We start from the raw sequence: 17,850 nt of genomic DNA, 5'->3' as shown, positions 1-17,850 counted from the left end.
TTGTCACTTAGACCGTCTCTGTGTGACGGAAATGTGGGCAATGAAGGTTAAAGCGAAACATACCGCTTCGTCTTTAAAAAGGGGAGGGGACAGGCAGGAACCTTGAGTTTAGAGAATAAAACCTGCTCCCGACCAGGTTAGGTTCACAACGTAAGTAACCATGGACACTGACTCCGAGAATACCTTACCTCTCTTTCAGAAACGGGTTTGACTTACTCTGCCTCTCTGGTTTAACAAACCTCCCATTCTGAAATGGAAAACCCAGGGTTTTACACTTAACCTCCTTTTTGAAACAGGCCCCTGCTCCTTGCTGACCGCACGCAAATGCTGCATGCACGGAGTTTGCACGTGATACACACGGTCCTGTAAGATGCTCATAGGATGCAAACTACACTCTGTCTAATTTCCTCATTTGAAAATGGTGGTAAAAAGGAAATATCCGTAGGACATGCCTGTGTCTAACCTACATTCCCCTTACTTACGCTGCTTGTGTTGTATAAGGGTCGGCTGAAGCAGATTGGCAGGAAAAACAGTGGGGTATTACTTTGAAATTTCCTGCATGCTAACTGTACCCATCTGTTCATGAAAAAAAATCTACAATAGTCACTCTTAATAACTTCAAACTCACAAAAACATAGTTTAAAATAAGCACTTATTGTTAAAAACAAAAACCTGATATTTCTTTTGGCTCTCTTTTGACTTTTGGTGTTGTTTTTTTTTTATGATATGGCTCACATAAAAATGCAAACACATTTTAATGTGGATCTTTTCAAAGACAACTGTCCACAATTTGAATGCTGAAAAGGTCAACTCATATGAGGATTTTCCAGGATATGCGATTGACAGTACTAGTACATGTGAAAAGATTATTATTTTATGTCTCTTTGTGTATTTTTGAGTGCGTTTAGAAAGCACAGTCAAAGATGACTGGCCAAGCATTTCAAAGCAAGACTAAATCAAAGTTAAACTCCAAAGAATGACCATGAGCTTAGAAAAGGAGATCTGAAAGACTCTTTGAAATCCTTCTGTGACCTGAGGAAGGAATGTTCCCCTGATAAACTCCTTGTGTTCTTTCAAAAACAGAGGAAGAGCACCTTCTCTTTGCATTTCTCCACAGCCTTCAAATGATCCAGCGTTGTTGTAAATATACTCTGCATATAAATAGAGGATACTGAGACCTTTGGATCCGGTTCTGTGGTGGAAGAAGTTTGTGTACTGCCTCAGTGGGTTTGCTGCAGGGTGTCCATGTCTGTGGTCAGGTTTGAGGGGTTCACATAAGCATTAAAGAAGCACTCCTGTAGCTCCGCAGGCTCAGGGCAACATCTCATCTGCTTAATGGTGGATTAAAGCCTTGTGTGGGCAGACTGTTTTAAGTCTGTATAGAAACAAGCTTGATATAGCAGCTGGACCAATCCCAAACACTGGGGAACTTATTCCTGCAGATAAATCCCATTTGCATATAAAATTGCACTAAATCTATCAGAAAACATGCAAACAGAACTATATAAAAACACTCAAAAGTTTTCTCCAAATATTTTTTTTCTTTTTTTGCAAGACAAGAATGCCAAAAGTTTGTTGTTGATACCCTTTTTAAAACAGTTTGCTTTTTTTGTTGCGCCCTAAGATGCGGTGGCCATGAAGTGTAAATCATATCAATAAATCACTTGACTCAAAAAGGTTTTAAAGATCACAACGCCAAGTAAAAAAAGCAAAACAAAAAATTAAAAAAACAGCATCATATTTAAGAAAACAAAACAAAATTCCAAAAACTAAAGCGGAAGAAATTAAAAAAATTAAAAAACACTTCGGGACACAAAAGTCATTTCCAGAAATAAAAATGAAATGTTACAAAAATGAAACACAATAAGAAACCAGAAAAGGCAGAATGGTGATCGGATGATGAAATCCAGCATTGCATCAAATAACTTTTGGTTGAAATGATGGACAATCATCCAATCAGCGAGGAGAAGAGGCTTTTGTCGTGAAACCCTGTCCCCCTTATATTTTTTTACTACCTCTACATAGAAAATACAAACGCAAAAGCATCTTTTACACCTGTCACCTTTTATTTATGTCAAGAGTTGAATGGTCACTTTGAGAGGGCAATGGTTGGCACCCAAAGACACAGAATTAGGCCTCTTTGGATAACTTTTTAAACCTCTTTAAGTTGTTTTCATAGTGGAACAACAACTGGAAATGAAGGTGTGAGGTCTCTACACCACTTCATATTCAGAGGTATCTATATTGTAAAAGAAAAATCCTTAAAGTTATGAGGCAAAGATCCCTGAGCTACAACAAAGTAGGTGGAACAAGACATGATTTCTAAATGAAGCTATAATATTTTTTAATAAAGCATTTGTTTAAAAAAAAACATTGAGAAAAAAATGTTAATCGAAAGTTGAAACTTTATTTTTGCTTAGTTGGATAAAAGCTACAAAAATAAATACAGAGAAGATAAATTATAACAAATAACAGAAAAGACAAGGATAAAGTCCGATATTAACATGCACATACTTGTTGAATGTCTGACCGAAAAAATGAATTATATTTAAACCTGTTTGTTACAGGTATGCTCAGTTTTGATGAAATGCTGGATCATTGTTTTTTCCAATAATTTCAATGCAATTTGAAAAAAAAATGATACCGCATAAAAAAGCCCTGAAAACATTAATGAAGAATTGAATAGCAGGAAGCATTTTCAAGTAGAGTAGCTTAAAAAATGGCAATGTCATCAAGCAAACAAGATACATTTTCTTTTTTGCGGTGTTGGCTTTTCTTGCAACCACTGTGCATTTTTCTTTTTCCATTTGTTAAAGTCAAAATCTATTGGCCACCATAGGAGTAAACATTAAATAAAAATTTGCAGAAGAAAGCACAACATATGAACTTGCTGACAATGGTTGTAGTAGAAGGATGCTGCAGCCCAAAAGGGGACCTCGGTTTTCCATGTGATGTGAAATTTTCGAATCCTTTTTGTTACGGGGAAATTTCAGGTTCGTCTTCATTCTAAAACACACACCCACACACACACACACACACACACACACACAAACAAAAAATAAGTTAAGGATAAACAGAAAAGTGAGTGAAAACCATCCAGTTGTTAATAAAAATCATACATGGCACATAATCTCTCTTTAAAGTTTCTGTTTTGAGCCAAGCTTGTGTAGCCTTTGTATTGACCTCTGACCTTCACAGGGAAACATCTAATTGTAGGAATGGATAACTGACATACACCCACTACCCAGATATTGATGTGATTTACACTAAAGTGTCCACACAAAATATTGCAGTGCCTTAGGTGAAGGGAAAGCAGTTTTGGGTACAGCATGTCTTTAGATTTATCCAAGTTTTGTCTTAACCCTTGTGCTATCCTAGGCAGTTTAACGTTGGGAGTTGGGTCATCTAGACCCACTAGACAGTGCTCTGAACCTTTTTTCTTCAATGATTTGTGAACCTCACTGGTGTCCATGGATTACATGAAATCTTTCCACCTTTGTCATGGTAGGGAGAACACGTCAATGTAAGGGTGGGGTCATCTAAGATAGCACAAGGGTTAACCAAATCCCAGCTTTTAAGATCATGCAGGAAGCACACCTTGTGTATTTCAGTTGAAAATGTTGCCCTGTCCCTCCGCAGTTTTAAATTTAAACAGTTTATCAATCAAGATCATATAATTAAACAGGATTGTTAGATTTAGGCAAGACTTCGTAGGCTCAGGTTCTGGATCGGACCCCACAATCATTTCAGTACATTAAGTTGAGCCACAAGAGTAGAAAAAAAACTCTGTAGGCCGATTGACCACTGTCCTGAAATCTGAGTGCTAAAAGATTGACATTCTTTAGAGGATTTTATAGATCTAATGAAGCACATCCAGGGATAATCTCAGACCGTAAAACACCATAACAGAAACATCAAAGAAAATATGTTCAGCCAAGAAGCCAGAGATCATTTTGAAACACAACCCCCCACTGAAATCAGAGAGATTTAAAACTGTATTTCATTTGGATTTTTCAAGAGGAAACACAGAATAAAAACCCTTTTTTGAAAAACAACAGAAAATGAAAATAGACACAAACAACAACACTTTTACACTTAATTTAGAGGTGAATTTTCTGGGATTTGGCTGGTAGATTGAAAAGGGAAGAGAGAAATACAAAGGGAGCACTAAATATCTGTTCAACATTTACATTTAATCAAAGTTTTGAGGACATCAATGTTTTACGTATTTATTGTTTTTTTCTGGCCGGGAGGCTTGCTGGATGTAGGTTTTTCCAGCTGTCCTTACCTTCACCTGATCTCAGAAAAATAGGACCTGGTTGGACCGCCTCCAATCAACCCCAGTGAAGGGAGGCAAGCACTTTGATTTTGTTTTTTAAATGTCAGAACGGGGTTACCCAGAAAGCATTTGCTGTTTTATTAAGAAAACAAAAAAAAGGTTTGATTACACTTTCGAAAAATGTGGTTTCAAATAGGATGTATTCAGACTGGACACATTTAGTTTGATTAAAGTGAGACAGAGTTTGTTTCCCCCAATAATCCGGAACAAGTTTTTAGTCTAAATACACCCAAGTGGACCCTGGTCCTGAACCAGGAACCACTCTTGGACCCATCTTTCAAGGTTGTCCGTTTGTTTCCAATCAGACTGAGCTCCGGTTTTCTATGAGTTTCTTCAGTCGGATTAGGCTCCAAGCTCGGAGCAACTGGACCGAAATGGCCACTGTATTATGGGTTGTAAACAGAGAAGGAAGGTAGCAACCATGACGATGAGACACAGGAACTTATTGAAATTTGGTTATTTTTAATAACCAAGTGATGTGATTAAATACCTCTACAATTGGAGGGATAGGGAGAATCCGAAGGGCTAGGGAAAGACTTTGGATTCAGCCATATATTAAGAAGGAGAAGCCTTAACATTGTCTGTCAGCGTCACCTGGAATCCACGTGTTCACATTCAGCAGTGAGTGAACGATGACAGACAGGGACGTCATTAAGCCAGTGTGAATTTGACAATTTGACACTACCTGAGGAATGTGGAGCAGGAGGTAGGTGAATGTCTATCTGTCATTAGGACTCCGGATCAGTCTTGCCAAATGTTCAAAGTAAGTTTTGAAGCAGCGTTCACATCTGTATTTATCTCTTTTTTTTAATACAAAAAAAGGTTCATTGATAGACTGTAAGCTCATTCCCACAAAAATTAACCAAGAGCTGTTGCCTGATAACATTATTTGACTATAAAAGTTTTTTTTTGCTATTTGTACTCTAAACTATTGACATTTTTATTCATGTTTAACATTAATAGCTCTCTAGTAAATGTCCAAATTAAGCAAAAAACACTGGTCTGTGTTTTTATTGGTCCCCTTCTGATCACTTAAGCTCTGATAACACACCATAACATTAACTAAGAACCTAAAATAAAAATAAAAAAGCATTTATAAAAATGCAGTGTCTGTGGACGGCCATGGTGTTGTGGTAAAGTAATTGACTTTTGATCAGAGGATTGCAGGTCACGTTCCCACCTTGTCTGCCCATGTGTTAAAGTGTCCTTGGGCAAGACACTGAACCCCACATTGCTCCTGGTGGTTATTTAGCGCCAGTGTTCTGCAGTGTAGCCTCCATTAGTGTGTGAATGTGTGTGTGGGTAAAAGGGAATTGTGACTCTTAAGCCCTTTGGGACTTAAAGCAAGGTAGGTCAGGCAAAGCGCTATATACGCCATTTACCATTTGCCACTTTCAAAGGACTAGGTGCTAAGCCATGACTCCTTTGTACTCTTTGCCCTAGAACCTAACTGGTTTTTCTACAGCCTGTTTTGTTGCTGGCATGAAGGCAAAAAAGAGGCAGAGCCTCATTCAATAATGTGTTAAAAAAGGACCACTTTATAACAAACAGCGGCCATTGTAGAAACTCAGAGGTTTACATTAGAATTTTTTATGTGCATACAATATATACAAAATCCATAAGCTAACTGAAATCTAAAAAATGTCCTAATACGTTTTTTAGTTTTAAATGGTCATTAACTTTTTTGACTGTCCAGACTCTGCCACCAGCAGAAACAAAATCAGTACAGCGTTCCATTGTTTATCGTGGGCTTATGTTGTAATAATAACCAGCAACAGGGGAAATTTGCGAAGCAGTACTACAGATGTTTTAAAGTTGTAAAAAAAAAGGCTGTAAAACCTTTCTTTTCTCAATCAGACAGGAACCCTTTTATACTATATGTTTCTCTCTTTTTAAACTCCCAACGTTCAAACCTTCTTAGATAAGTAAGCCCAGTTTTATTGAATGAAAACAAACATCTGCTTGCGATTGAAGATTTATGCAACTCTGGTAAACTGAACGCATGCTGGACAGACGACACAGCACAGAGGAGATTAACTGACAAGTTCAACAGCCAATCAAGACAGTACCCCTATGTAAAAAAAAAAACTGCAAAATTACACTGACAAAAAAATCAGACGTTGACTGTCAAAGAAGAACCGCAATATTGCAAGGAAACACTAATCAGGCAAACTGTGGTCGGGGGGCTAGACACTACAGCTTTGAACCTGCAGAAAAACGAATACGCCGGTTCACTTCAAACTGCTTTTCCTATTTCAGCATCATCCTGCTTCATTTAGCACCAATCAGCACACTATACTATATTTGTCCTGTAAATGTTTTGCAGGTCAACTTGACAAACAAGAAAGCAGGAATCCAGGAAATGCACCACTGTGAAATGTCTCTGGAAAATAGCAAAGACCCGTGCACGTCACAACTCCCAAAATAAAAACATTGTTGGCAGTGTCAAGAGGGAGATGTTGGAGTTCCTTAACTATCCTTCCAACATTTAATGTTTATTTTTAAGCTGCAGAGCAAATTTGGATTGCAGTTTTCAAAATAAACTGGTAATTATTTGATGCCAAACAAGATTATGATTTTTGTTTCAGCTTCTTGCCCTGTGCAGCGGTCACTTTTGAAAATGAATCTGAGTTTGGGCAATACAACAAATGCTGCACATCTAGATTTGCAGTGACTTGCTCAGTAACAGGGAAAGAATGTGAAACAGATGACACTGACAATGAGGCCACATTATTCCTCTGCAGTCTCAGTGAACCCTTTAATTAGAACTTTCTGACCTTTAAACCTTGGGATGTTTAAATCCTAAACCTTTGCAGACAGGGTGTAAAGGCTGGACATGACTAAAGTTCAGGCTTAGATAAAGTGCTGACATTTAACCCTTTTTTTTATTTATGCAAAAGAGACAATGCACGCCATTTAGGAAGCTTATGTAATTTAGTCTAGTTTGTTTTTGTAAATGTCTAAGATGACAAAATCAAACTTGTAAAAATGTATTTTAGTACTACAAGGATGTGAACCTCCTCCTAGAAAACACAGACTTTTTTGTTGCTGGATTTTAGTGATGTTATCTGAAAATCTGAAAGCCTCAAAATAAACAGGATAACTCTCCTTAACCTTTGTAAATCAGTGGGATCCTGACAGTGCCTTGTAAATACCATAACTTACACTGTTCAAACTGACCTCTGCCACTGGGGGCAGGAGTTGAACTGCCGGAAGCTTTCTTTATCCCAAAGGCTTTCAGGGTGAATCCAAAAGGTAAATCCTAAAGTCTCTGCTAGCTTTTATTCAGCCATTGTCAATGGTTTTTTTATGGTTTGTTTATAGAACTCAGATGTAAATTCTGGCCCCCCTCATTGGCTCGATCTGTAACGATTTACTATGGTCTAATTACTGACTTTAAGTGATAACATGGAGCAATAAAAGCATTTTTCCTATCATTTTCCAGAATCTGCAATAACCTGGAGAATTTTTGACCGCAAACTTAAGTTTATAAAGTTTGGGGGCTGGACTGTGGGTGCCTGTGAATTTTTTGGGATACCTAATAAACTGTAGAATAAAAAGAGCATGAAACATGTATGTATGTTCTTACTACAGGTATGTGTGCTGTTGTGTCGTTTTAACATGAAGAAAAGATATGATGATGGCAACTCTTCTCTTTGTAGGCTTTCTAAGAACACTGCAAACTATTTGATACTTGCAAAAGTTTTAAACCTTTTTTTGGACACTCAAAATATTTAACTAGAGTTGAAGTTTAATTGATCTGTGCTTCTGAACTTTTCCGAACTTTCAAAATCAGCACAAGTCAATCATTTTTTGTTTCAGTAAGAGCGAGGATCCAGGAATAAGGACGCCATAATTAAAATCAGTCAAAATACTTTTGCTCCAAACTCTTGACAGTAGAAAAACTAGATTTAAGACAAAAAATAATTAAACTGCACTGCAATTTTTGCCTCAATTTTATGAATGTTATTTTGGAGATGCTTAATGTTAACAGGTTAGACTGCCATCCATAGTCATTATTTTTTAAGCCAAAATTTTGATTACGAATGAACGCTAGTTTTTTGTCACTGTAATCAAAATAAATTACAATTAGGCATGTAAAAACTCAAAAAATGCAAACCATTTGCTTAGAACTAGCACAAAAAAAAACACTTATTCGGCTGTATAACATTTAATTCCAATAAACTCTTAACAGTTAGCTTTCATAGTTTATTTTTCCCTTTTTGAACATGTGTGTGGAACTCTTTGTCTCTAAATGTTGATATTTTATTATGAGATGTCTTGTTATGTGAAAATGTTACTACTTTTTAGTGATTTTCTTAAGATTAGTGTCCTTTTCCTATTTTTAGGGTTGCATCTTTTTTAGTAGAACCTCGATTAAATGTCGTAAACGTTTCACTTTTTTTTGGTAAAGGATGTTTATTTTTACCCTAAGTAAGTTCATTAAGGAAATCTTCAACCTCTGTCTTCACAACTTAAGTATCCCTTGTGCTATCCAAGGCACTTTAACATTGGGAGTGGGGTCATCTAGACCCCACAAGACAGTACGCTGAACTTTTTCTCTTCAATGATTTGAGATCTTCACTGGTGTCCATGGATTACATGAAATCCTCTCCACCTTTGTCATGGTAGGGATAACACAGGTGGGGTCATCTGGACCCTATAAGATAACACAAGGGCTAATGTGAAGTGAACATAGGGGGAGGGGTTCCCACCAGCTGTTTTGTGGTGGTGCTGCTTAGAGAGAGCTGGTCTGCGTTTCCTGACAGTCCCTCCCTTCTGCAAAGCGGCACAGGTGAAATGTCCAACACGCTGGTTTGAACAACATCAAACCACACAAGCAGGAAGCTTCTCTTCACTGTTATTACTGAGATAAAGATCTTGGTTTCGGAGCATGTGCCACGATCAACCTCCTCTCAGAAATCTAAGGTTGCAAAGTAGTGACTTTATACCAGATTAAAATCAGAAAATAGAGGATGTAATGTAGCTCTCTTAAGTGCCCCTTTAGACTTTGTATTGGGCCACAAACCAGTCTGTATTTTTTTTTGTTTCTCACCTTTGACTTCTGAACTTGCTCCATGAGTTTTACCCATGAATAGCCTCTCTCAACAGAGGAAGATGGGTTTGAACAAACTCCAAGCATTCCTGACTCACGCAGCAGAATTTTAGTTTGTCCCTCTAGCTCTTTCCTGCTGTAAATTTCTCATCTCACGTGATACAGGCAGTTTCCTTCAACCTTAACCATTAGACATGAAAGCTGTGCAGTAACAGGAAAATAACAAAGAGAGCGCCACAGTCTAATTATGCTGGCACAGTTTATGACCTGCCTGTACAAATCTATTATCTCCTGCTGCAGCCTTTCAACTCCAACTTTCTCATTGCTTCCAAAACCAGCTGGAAAAGGCTGAGAAGTCCACTTTCTTTACTTCAAATTCTTTATTTGTTTCCAAATTCCGTTATTCACTGCCCAAAAACAAGTTATTTAGTGTTTTAAAAAGGCCCTCTGCTGGTATTAAAGTAGTCACAATAACAAAGATATTGGCCAACCAGTCCCTCAGTCCTTTAACAGTACAGACATTCACGATACCTACATGACTAAGAGCATTTTTGTGGTACTTTCACCATGATCACAAACTCCTGACACTAAAATCCTCTGCACTTTTAACGGCCTCAAAGACCCAATCCAATGAAAATCATATTTTTAATATGTTCTAGTGGCATTTTTCTCATGATGGAGGACATATATAAAGAAAAATCAGTTTAAGATATAATTTCTGATTTCTGTGATTCAGGAGGAGACAATAAAATGCAGTTGGAAAAAGGATTGTATTTGTGACAATAAGCTGGGCGGGTCAAACACTTCCGTTCTCCACTTCATTCTGATACATCCACTTGCAGACAAATAAATCCATGCGCGTCTTCATTTTCCTCGTCTTACCTGGCATCTGGCCCAAAACTGTACAGCGAAATAGCTTCAATATTTGCCCACCATATTTGTTGCACTGGAAATTTTAGGTTGGGGTCGTGAGGGGGCTGTAAGCTACTTGTAGAATGGGTAAAGATAGATGAAGATGATGGGATGTGGGGACAGGCTACTCCACACCAACAGTCCTGGCTGCAAAATCAAAAGTGTGTTTTCTAAGAAATAGTTTCAAGAGCGGCAGGAGTTCATTAGTAATTCACCTTTGAGTTGTAAGATTTAACAATGGGATAGTTATTATTATGGGATAATTAATAAGACCACTGTGAATAATTTTACAAAAGATCTACCGTATTTTCCGGACTATAAGTCGCCCTTTTTTTCATAGTTTGGCAAGGGGTGCGACTTATACTCCGCAGCGACTTATATTAGAAATAAATTGAAATAAATACATTGTTAACCCTCCTGTTATGTTCATTTGTGAGGAACAGAGATGATGTTTCTGGGTCAATTTGATGTATGAGGTATGTTAAGTGTTAAGAGTATGTTAAGTGACTCAGAGAATCAGCAAACTTTTTTTTACAGTAAGATCTTGAAGGCTAACAACATAATATTCTATTTTCCAATGATTTTATAGATTCAGAAATGCAATAAAAGTGAAAACTGTTTCTACAAATACAGGATGAAAACAGAGTATTAGTTAGCCAATGATGCTTCATGAAAGGAATAAATAAATAAGTTTGAGAAAAAATTACTGTGAAATTATTAGATAAACAGTCTGCTATGATTGTGTCATATGAGGTTGTGAAAGTTAAAATGCGACTTATAGTCCAGTGCGACTTATCTGTGTTTTTTTCTACTTTATAATGCATTTTTGGGCTGGTGCGACTTATAGTCCGGAAAATACGGTAAATATGATCGGAGTGGGACTTTTAAACAAATACTTATATTTAAACTTCTTTGGCTGAAACACCGTGGAGAGACAGTTGTAGTAACCAACAAGGATCTCTTGAGCACTGGGCTTTCCAGATGGGAGCTTCATCGGCTGTTAGGGGCAGTGTGAATTCTTCTGCCTCAGGGTGCAGTCCTGATTGTGTCTAAACTGATAAGAGGAAAGGATGAGGGGAGGTGCAGGTGTGGGTCCCCATCCTGAAGCACATGATGATTAGCCTGAGAGGGCTCTGTTACTACTCGTGTGAGAAGGATCCCATCCATCAGTGCTACGTAGAGCACCTCGGGTTAAAAAAAAACAAAAAAACACGGCAACAAATTACTTTGAGCCCAAACAATAATCAGTAATACAGAAGAAGAGTTGGTATAATGACTTTTTGATCTGTGGTCTTTTTATGTCTGATTTAGGTGAAAAATTAGTTTTCAAAAACCTTATAAACGTAGATAAAAGCTTTTTTAAGTGTGTCAGCAATTGAAATGTTGCATTCTTCTAATACCTTCCCTGAAGAACCATTTTTGGGTGAAGCATTCACTGACTTATTTATAAATCACTGGGTGTCTGATTATTTAGAGGCGTGTACATCTTGTAAATCTAGAGTTAATGGTTGTGACTTTTCTATTTTTAATATGAGGAAGCTGTAACGTTGCACGCCTAGCGATTAAATGCGGCCTGTAAACTTACAGCTCATGGTGGGGATTGCCCTTTTTATTAACATCTGAACTGGCTAAGCAGCTGTACCAGAGCATCTGTTGGCTGTAATCTTACCGAGTTTCCCAGGAACAGGACAGTTGCAAGGTTGCGGCAACACCTCAAACAGGAGAGTCGAGACAAACATCCAAGAGAATGAGGCTTTTGGGGGTTTCTGCAGAAAAAAAGCATTAAAAAGTTTGCAGAGGACACGCGAGTATGTCGACTCAAAACAATCAAGTTATTTACTTGTTAAGAGGGAGCAAAGAACGACCTTAGAGGCTAGACTGAACTGTATTTTGAAGACATTTTTGCGAGAATAAACATTAGATGCATTTATGGTGCTATGCTATGCTTAATACTCCATCTTGGCTGTGTAGTTTCCACAAACACAACAGGTCTGTTCTGCAAGTAGGGGTTTACGCCACAGCTTTACTTCTCCTTGCTACTCATACAAGGTAGAATTGTGTGTCAGTACCAGGAAAAAAAGCCTTCTAAAAGACAGGTAAGACTGTAACTTTTATTGAAAGCTTGTTTAATCCTAATAGTACAGTTACAGAGGAAGAAATGTGGTTGTAATGTAGTCACATGCACCCATAGGGGGGTTGACGCCTACGAGCCAGAGGAGGGTCGTAGACAGGAGTGGCTGCATCATCAGGGGAGTGCAGGTGTGCCTTGCAGTTCTCTTAAAGCTTTATTTTAATGACATTCTTTAAAGGATGTCATGCAAATAAATGCATCATTGTGTGTGGTAATTATATTGTGAAGTATTTGTAAGAATAATGTAAGCTACACACACTCATGCAGTGCCCTTAATGCAGCACTCCAATCATTAGTAAGTCCTTGTTTGCTATGACCTGTTGTCTGCAGCATGCTCGTTCATGAACATTTCCGCACTACAAGTTCATAGAGCGGTCTACAACTTTGATATTTCCTGCGTGACCCGTACAGATTTACCTATATTTTCGTCCCTTAGGGCAGTTGTGACGGAGGAGGCATAAATCAATGGATTAAGCCAAAAGTTCACATCTTAGGCCCATCTTTTGTTCTTTTTGGACAAATAACCCCACATGCAGAAACTCCATGGATCCCTTCAGATCAAAGCCTCTGGTAAATACTATCCAATGGAATGTGCATAAATGTTTACATAAAAATGTCATGTTTCCTGATGAAAATGTTAAATACACGTTCTGATGGTTATAAATGTTTAGAGATAAGCACATCAAAGAGGCTATAACTATTGGGTCAACACAGATACAGAGGTGATGATAACTCAAAACATATTTGTGAAAATGGAAAACGGATAGAGAAGGTTTGTGTGAAGTTAGAATTGTGGGAGAACTAAAAGTCTTTTTCCGAAGTGGACATACTGTACGGAATGGAACACTGACCTCCCCTGTGGCAGAGGCCAACATTGTTGCTGTTGTTCTCATTTGTCTCCTTCAGCGATTCCACTGACGTTTTGTTAGAGGCAAGGCCTTCGTCATCAGTTTTCTCCTCTGCGCTGGCCTCCACAGGTGCCGGACTATTATTCTCAACAACATCCTCCTTGGGTTTGTCGTCTGAGCTGTTCGCAGCAGGAGCAGCAGACTCAGCACTGGGATCAACACTAGGTTTATCAGCCTCCACTGGAATAGACAAACCAATAAAAATAATACAGATAATGTTACTTTGCAATATGACTCACAATTAACTTTTCAGTTTAGCCTATGCCATAAATTGACTGTGGGATACTGTAATAAGCATTTCCAATTCTGAGTGATGCTGCAAATCAGCTCTTTACATTAGCATGCTGTGCATTCAGCTTCAGCACTGTGATGTAGTCTCGAGGGTGTATTTGAGTAGACCACCATGTTTGTCATGAGGCATCTGATTATCTTCCAGTTCCTAACAATTTTCAGTCATGCAGCTGTCGGAGGTTCTGGGAAATGAGGTCGGCCCCTTGACTGCATGACAGGCCCGTCATTATGTGGCCACGTTTTGTTCAGTGAGAAAGCAACGATGTGGAGCTTTAGTTGATATGTTTTTCCAGTGCCTCAGTGCTATCTTCATTGTCATTGGGTTACACGGAATCTATTTGTGTCCGTGAATAACAACCAAGACAGGTAAATGTGTAATATATATAATATTTCTGTTTGCACATTACAATTATTTAATTTTAACTATTTTAAAAAAAATTAAAGTTTTACTTTAAATTTTATTTTAACCTTTTACCCTTCTCACCTGGTTTATTTTTCTTGTCAGAGGCTTGCTGTCTCCCACCTCTTTCTTCCCTTTTTTTAAAGCTCTTTTTAGACCTGTGGGAACCTGAGCTGACGATGTGAAGTGTCAGCTGGAACAACTGAAACACCTGTGAAGGTGTGCAAAGCTTTTCAGTGGCCGGTAATTAGTTTTATGGCTCTGCTGTAAAAAATCCTTTTCCGAGTCAAGATAATAAAAACCCATTTAGCAGTTTAAGGTAGAAACTTTCAAACCAGGACCTACGTAAAGTATAACTCAGAAGCTTCCAGCATGATGTTTTATTATTAGTATTCTTTTTTTGTTGTTGTTGCTTACTTTCTTAGATTTTATGTAATTGATGCTGTGAGTGGAGGATTTTATGAATGTTCTATTGCAGCTACTTTCTTAGTCAAATGGACGTAAGCCAATCTACCAATTTGAATCATTATGCCATTTAGGGTTTGCTGTAGAATATTACCACTAATGCTTAGCTCATACTGCAATAAGTAAATTGAATCTGAAACAGTTTACTTTAGTTTATAGATACCCTTAAAGTCCCACTTATGCTGTTTTTAGTCCAAATCAAAAAACCTGTGTCGATTTCTAGGACACAGTTTCTGCAGAGCATTAGTAGTTCATTAGAAATTCACCTAAGAGTTGTGGGCAGGACGGTTTCCCATCATCCCTTTTTTAACGCTCTCTCACTAGCTTACAGCCCCTCACACTCTCAACCTAACATTAGCGTTGCAACAAAGGTGTTGAGCAATATTGGAGCTATCCAGGTGTATAGTTTTAAGCCAGATGCAACTCAGACGAGGAAAACAAAGCTGTGCATGGATCTGCAAGTGGATGCATCAGAATGGAGCAAAGCAGTGAGGTTGTGGGCCACTGACTGTACTATGTCAGTGCTACAAGCTTATTCCAACCACCTTTTTTGTCTGCTTCTGATTACCAAAGATTTTAATAAAGAAATACTCATAAATGCCATTTTAAGCTAAGTTTTCTTTATTTGTATCCCCATTTTAAAAAGCGCAATTTTGCAAAATAGAACTGCTGAGTTTTTTGGTCACCATTTTAATGAGCATATCTTTGTGGTTTAACCCTTGTGCTATCCTATGGGGTCAAAATGACCATTGACATGTTCTCCCTACCATGACAAAGGTGTATAAAGGTGAAGAGGATTTCATGTAATCCATGGACACCAGTGAAGATCACAAATCATTAAAGAAAAAAGTTCAGAGCACTGTCTAGATGACCCTCTCCCAATGTTAAAGTGCCTAGGATAGCACAAGGGTTACAGTGAAATTTTATTTGAGGAAACTTCTCAAACTTCACACACCATCTAAAAAGCTCTGAGCTTTAGAGAAACACTTCAAGAATCACAAGTAAATATGATAATACATACATATAATCCAATATTGAGTTTTTAACTTTTTTTCACAACAAAAATCCCCAAACTATAAGCTTTAACATCTGTAAAATATTGTGTTTGTATGTTTGGTCAGTGTGCCAAATTGATGGTTGGTGCACAAGCCCACTGAGAATGAGTGTCTGCTGCCCCACAGCAAAATGACTGGCCTTCCGTTTCCATCATGTGGTGGAGTTTGGTATTTCAAATAGGTTTAAAATAGAAGTTTTAATTTTTAACCAAAAAGGATTTCAAATTAACTTCTGATTTTAGTCATTATAAGGTCTTTGTAGTTCACTAGTTCAGTAGTATCAAAGGGAGTTTTTTAATTATTTTTATTTTCTCCTTCAGTAAAGAAATCCTTAGAAAAACCCTACACTTACACCCGCTTCTTCCTGTTCATTTTCTGGCAGTGGAGGAGAGTCTGAAACCTTCAGAGGTCTCCAAACCATCATTATGGGCTGATAAGACATCCAGCAAGCAAGCAAGACGCTTAATGTATAGAATGCTAAATTCAAGATGTCTTTGACAGGAAAGATCTCATAAGATATTCTTTACAGCCTCACACAGGGTGAAGCTATAAGCTATAAGTCAATCTAAATTTCACACTTCGATCCAGCTAAGATGTTACTTTAACAGTCTTTAAGTGTGAGGTTTTACATCATACACAGGAAGCTGTCACAAATGGTACTTCCTTTTAGTCTGTTTAACTGATCTTTGGAAAGTGGAAGTCTTAGCACACATCTTTAGATGACTTCATTTTCAAACTAACACACCAGACACCATTTTGCTTGCTTTCTTTTTCATACTAAAAAAGATGCTTTTACCTTTCTGCTCCTCTTGTGCTTCAGGTTTGATTTCTTCTTCTTTGGCAGGATTTTCTGAACTTTGAAAGGTTTGCATATCTTAAAAAAATTCATAGATCAAGAGTTTCAGTTTTTGTAAACCAACAAAACTTCAGACGAAAAGGAGAGTAAACAAAGACCCTTGTATGATTAGTTTGGAAGGAAGCTTCAGACTGACCCTTTTCTTTTTCTTTTTTTTTTTTTTTTACTTGTCCTGTCCAACAACTGAGCAAACTGATGAGAGCTGAAGGCCATTTGTGTTTTACTATTACAATAAGGGGTTATGTATCTTCGGGTAGCCAGGGTGTATATTTTTTGTTTTGTTTTTTCTTATTTTTAATTATCTATTACATTTCAAGTTTTAAATATATATTTTCTTTTACAGAGGGAAGAGAGAGGGGAAGAGTGACTGACCCTTTTCAGGTTCTGTATCAGGCGGTGACTCAGCTTCTACAGCGCTGAGAGGGACGTTAACTTCATCAGGTCTGGAGGTCAGATCAATGGAGTGGTGCTGGAGGAAGAAAACGTGGACAGACTGAAACAGTCTAACCTATTAAAACTACAACTGCTGTTCGTATCAATCTCATCTTGAAGTTGCTTGAAACATCATGAATAAAAGTCAAAGGATTTAAAAAAAAACATACCCTCCCTCTCCCTCGTGCAAAGAAACAAGCAGCTCCAAACGCAAAAACTACAATGATGAGGACGATTAGGATGATGATGCCTGTAGACACAAAACAAGTTCCAACACGTGCAGATATGCCGACCTTGTATAAACTTTTATAGCTCCTTGTATCTGCAGGGGAACAACTCACCTGTCTTTTCTCCTGCTGCAGCAGTAGGTGAAACAGTAACTGCAATAAACATGAGCAGTTACTTTAAAATATGTAATAACAAATGCAAACAAAGATTTTTTGTTAACAAATCATACAGTTATTTAAAAAAACTATTCCTAAAAATAAATAAACCTAAAAAAAACCTAGTTTAAACTTAGGATTTCAAAACAACAAATTATTAGGTCATTGCACTAAATTTTACCCTGATAATGACACAAAACCTATGGTTTTTGTATTTTTGCAATGGTTTTGTCCATTTATTGATGCTACAGTGAGTGTTCTTGGCAGCCGTGCCAAATTTCTGTTCAATTGTTAGACTTTAAGACCATTTTTGGAATTATTAGTTGATCAGAAAGTTAAGACACTAAAGCTTTTTAAGCATCTTCAACGTGAAGTTAGATTTGACAACAGTGCTCATTTTTTTCAAGGACCAGAACACAAATGAAATTCTTTTCAGCTCATTACATATATGGGTTTTATAGGTAACAATACACTAGATCTGATAAAACTGGATTATGACAACTCTGCAAAAATATAAAATGAAAAACTCAATATGGGTGGGATTTTTTAAAGTTTTTTTTAAGTGCCTCTTCCCAGTTACTCTACTTTACTTTGCTTGTTGATTTTCACCTTTCGGCAGATC

At 37.6% G+C, this 17,850-nt stretch overlaps 1 protein-coding gene across 2 annotated transcripts in view; it reads right to left on the bottom strand.

The window, feature by feature from the left end:
- Positions 1 to 2,387: 2,387 nt before the first annotated feature.
- Positions 2,388 to 17,850, bottom strand: part of LOC144994319 (uncharacterized) — a 79,720-nt gene continuing 64,257 nt past the window's right edge. For both annotated transcript variants that reach the window (XM_078951800.1, XM_078951801.1), the window contains 7 exons: positions 17,187 to 17,225; positions 17,016 to 17,095; positions 16,786 to 16,882; positions 16,354 to 16,431; positions 13,290 to 13,526; positions 11,977 to 12,073; positions 2,388 to 3,006 (listed from right to left, as the gene is read on the bottom strand). In XM_078951800.1, the coding sequence (XP_078807926.1) occupies positions 12,021 to 12,073; positions 13,290 to 13,526; positions 16,354 to 16,431; positions 16,786 to 16,882; positions 17,016 to 17,095; positions 17,187 to 17,225 (584 nt within the window). In that variant the 3' untranslated portion in view covers positions 2,388 to 3,006; positions 11,977 to 12,020. The remainder of the gene's footprint in view (positions 3,007 to 11,976; positions 12,074 to 13,289; positions 13,527 to 16,353; positions 16,432 to 16,785; positions 16,883 to 17,015; positions 17,096 to 17,186; positions 17,226 to 17,850) is intronic.

Source organism: Oryzias latipes, chromosome 1 (assembly GCF_053564925.1).
Source record: "Oryzias latipes strain Hd-rR chromosome 1, Olatipes_Hd-rR_3.1".
NCBI lineage: Eukaryota > Metazoa > Chordata > Actinopteri > Beloniformes > Adrianichthyidae > Oryzias > Oryzias latipes.
The sequence above is the reverse complement of the archived record's forward strand: the minus strand, read 5'-3'. Positions and strand labels throughout refer to the sequence as shown.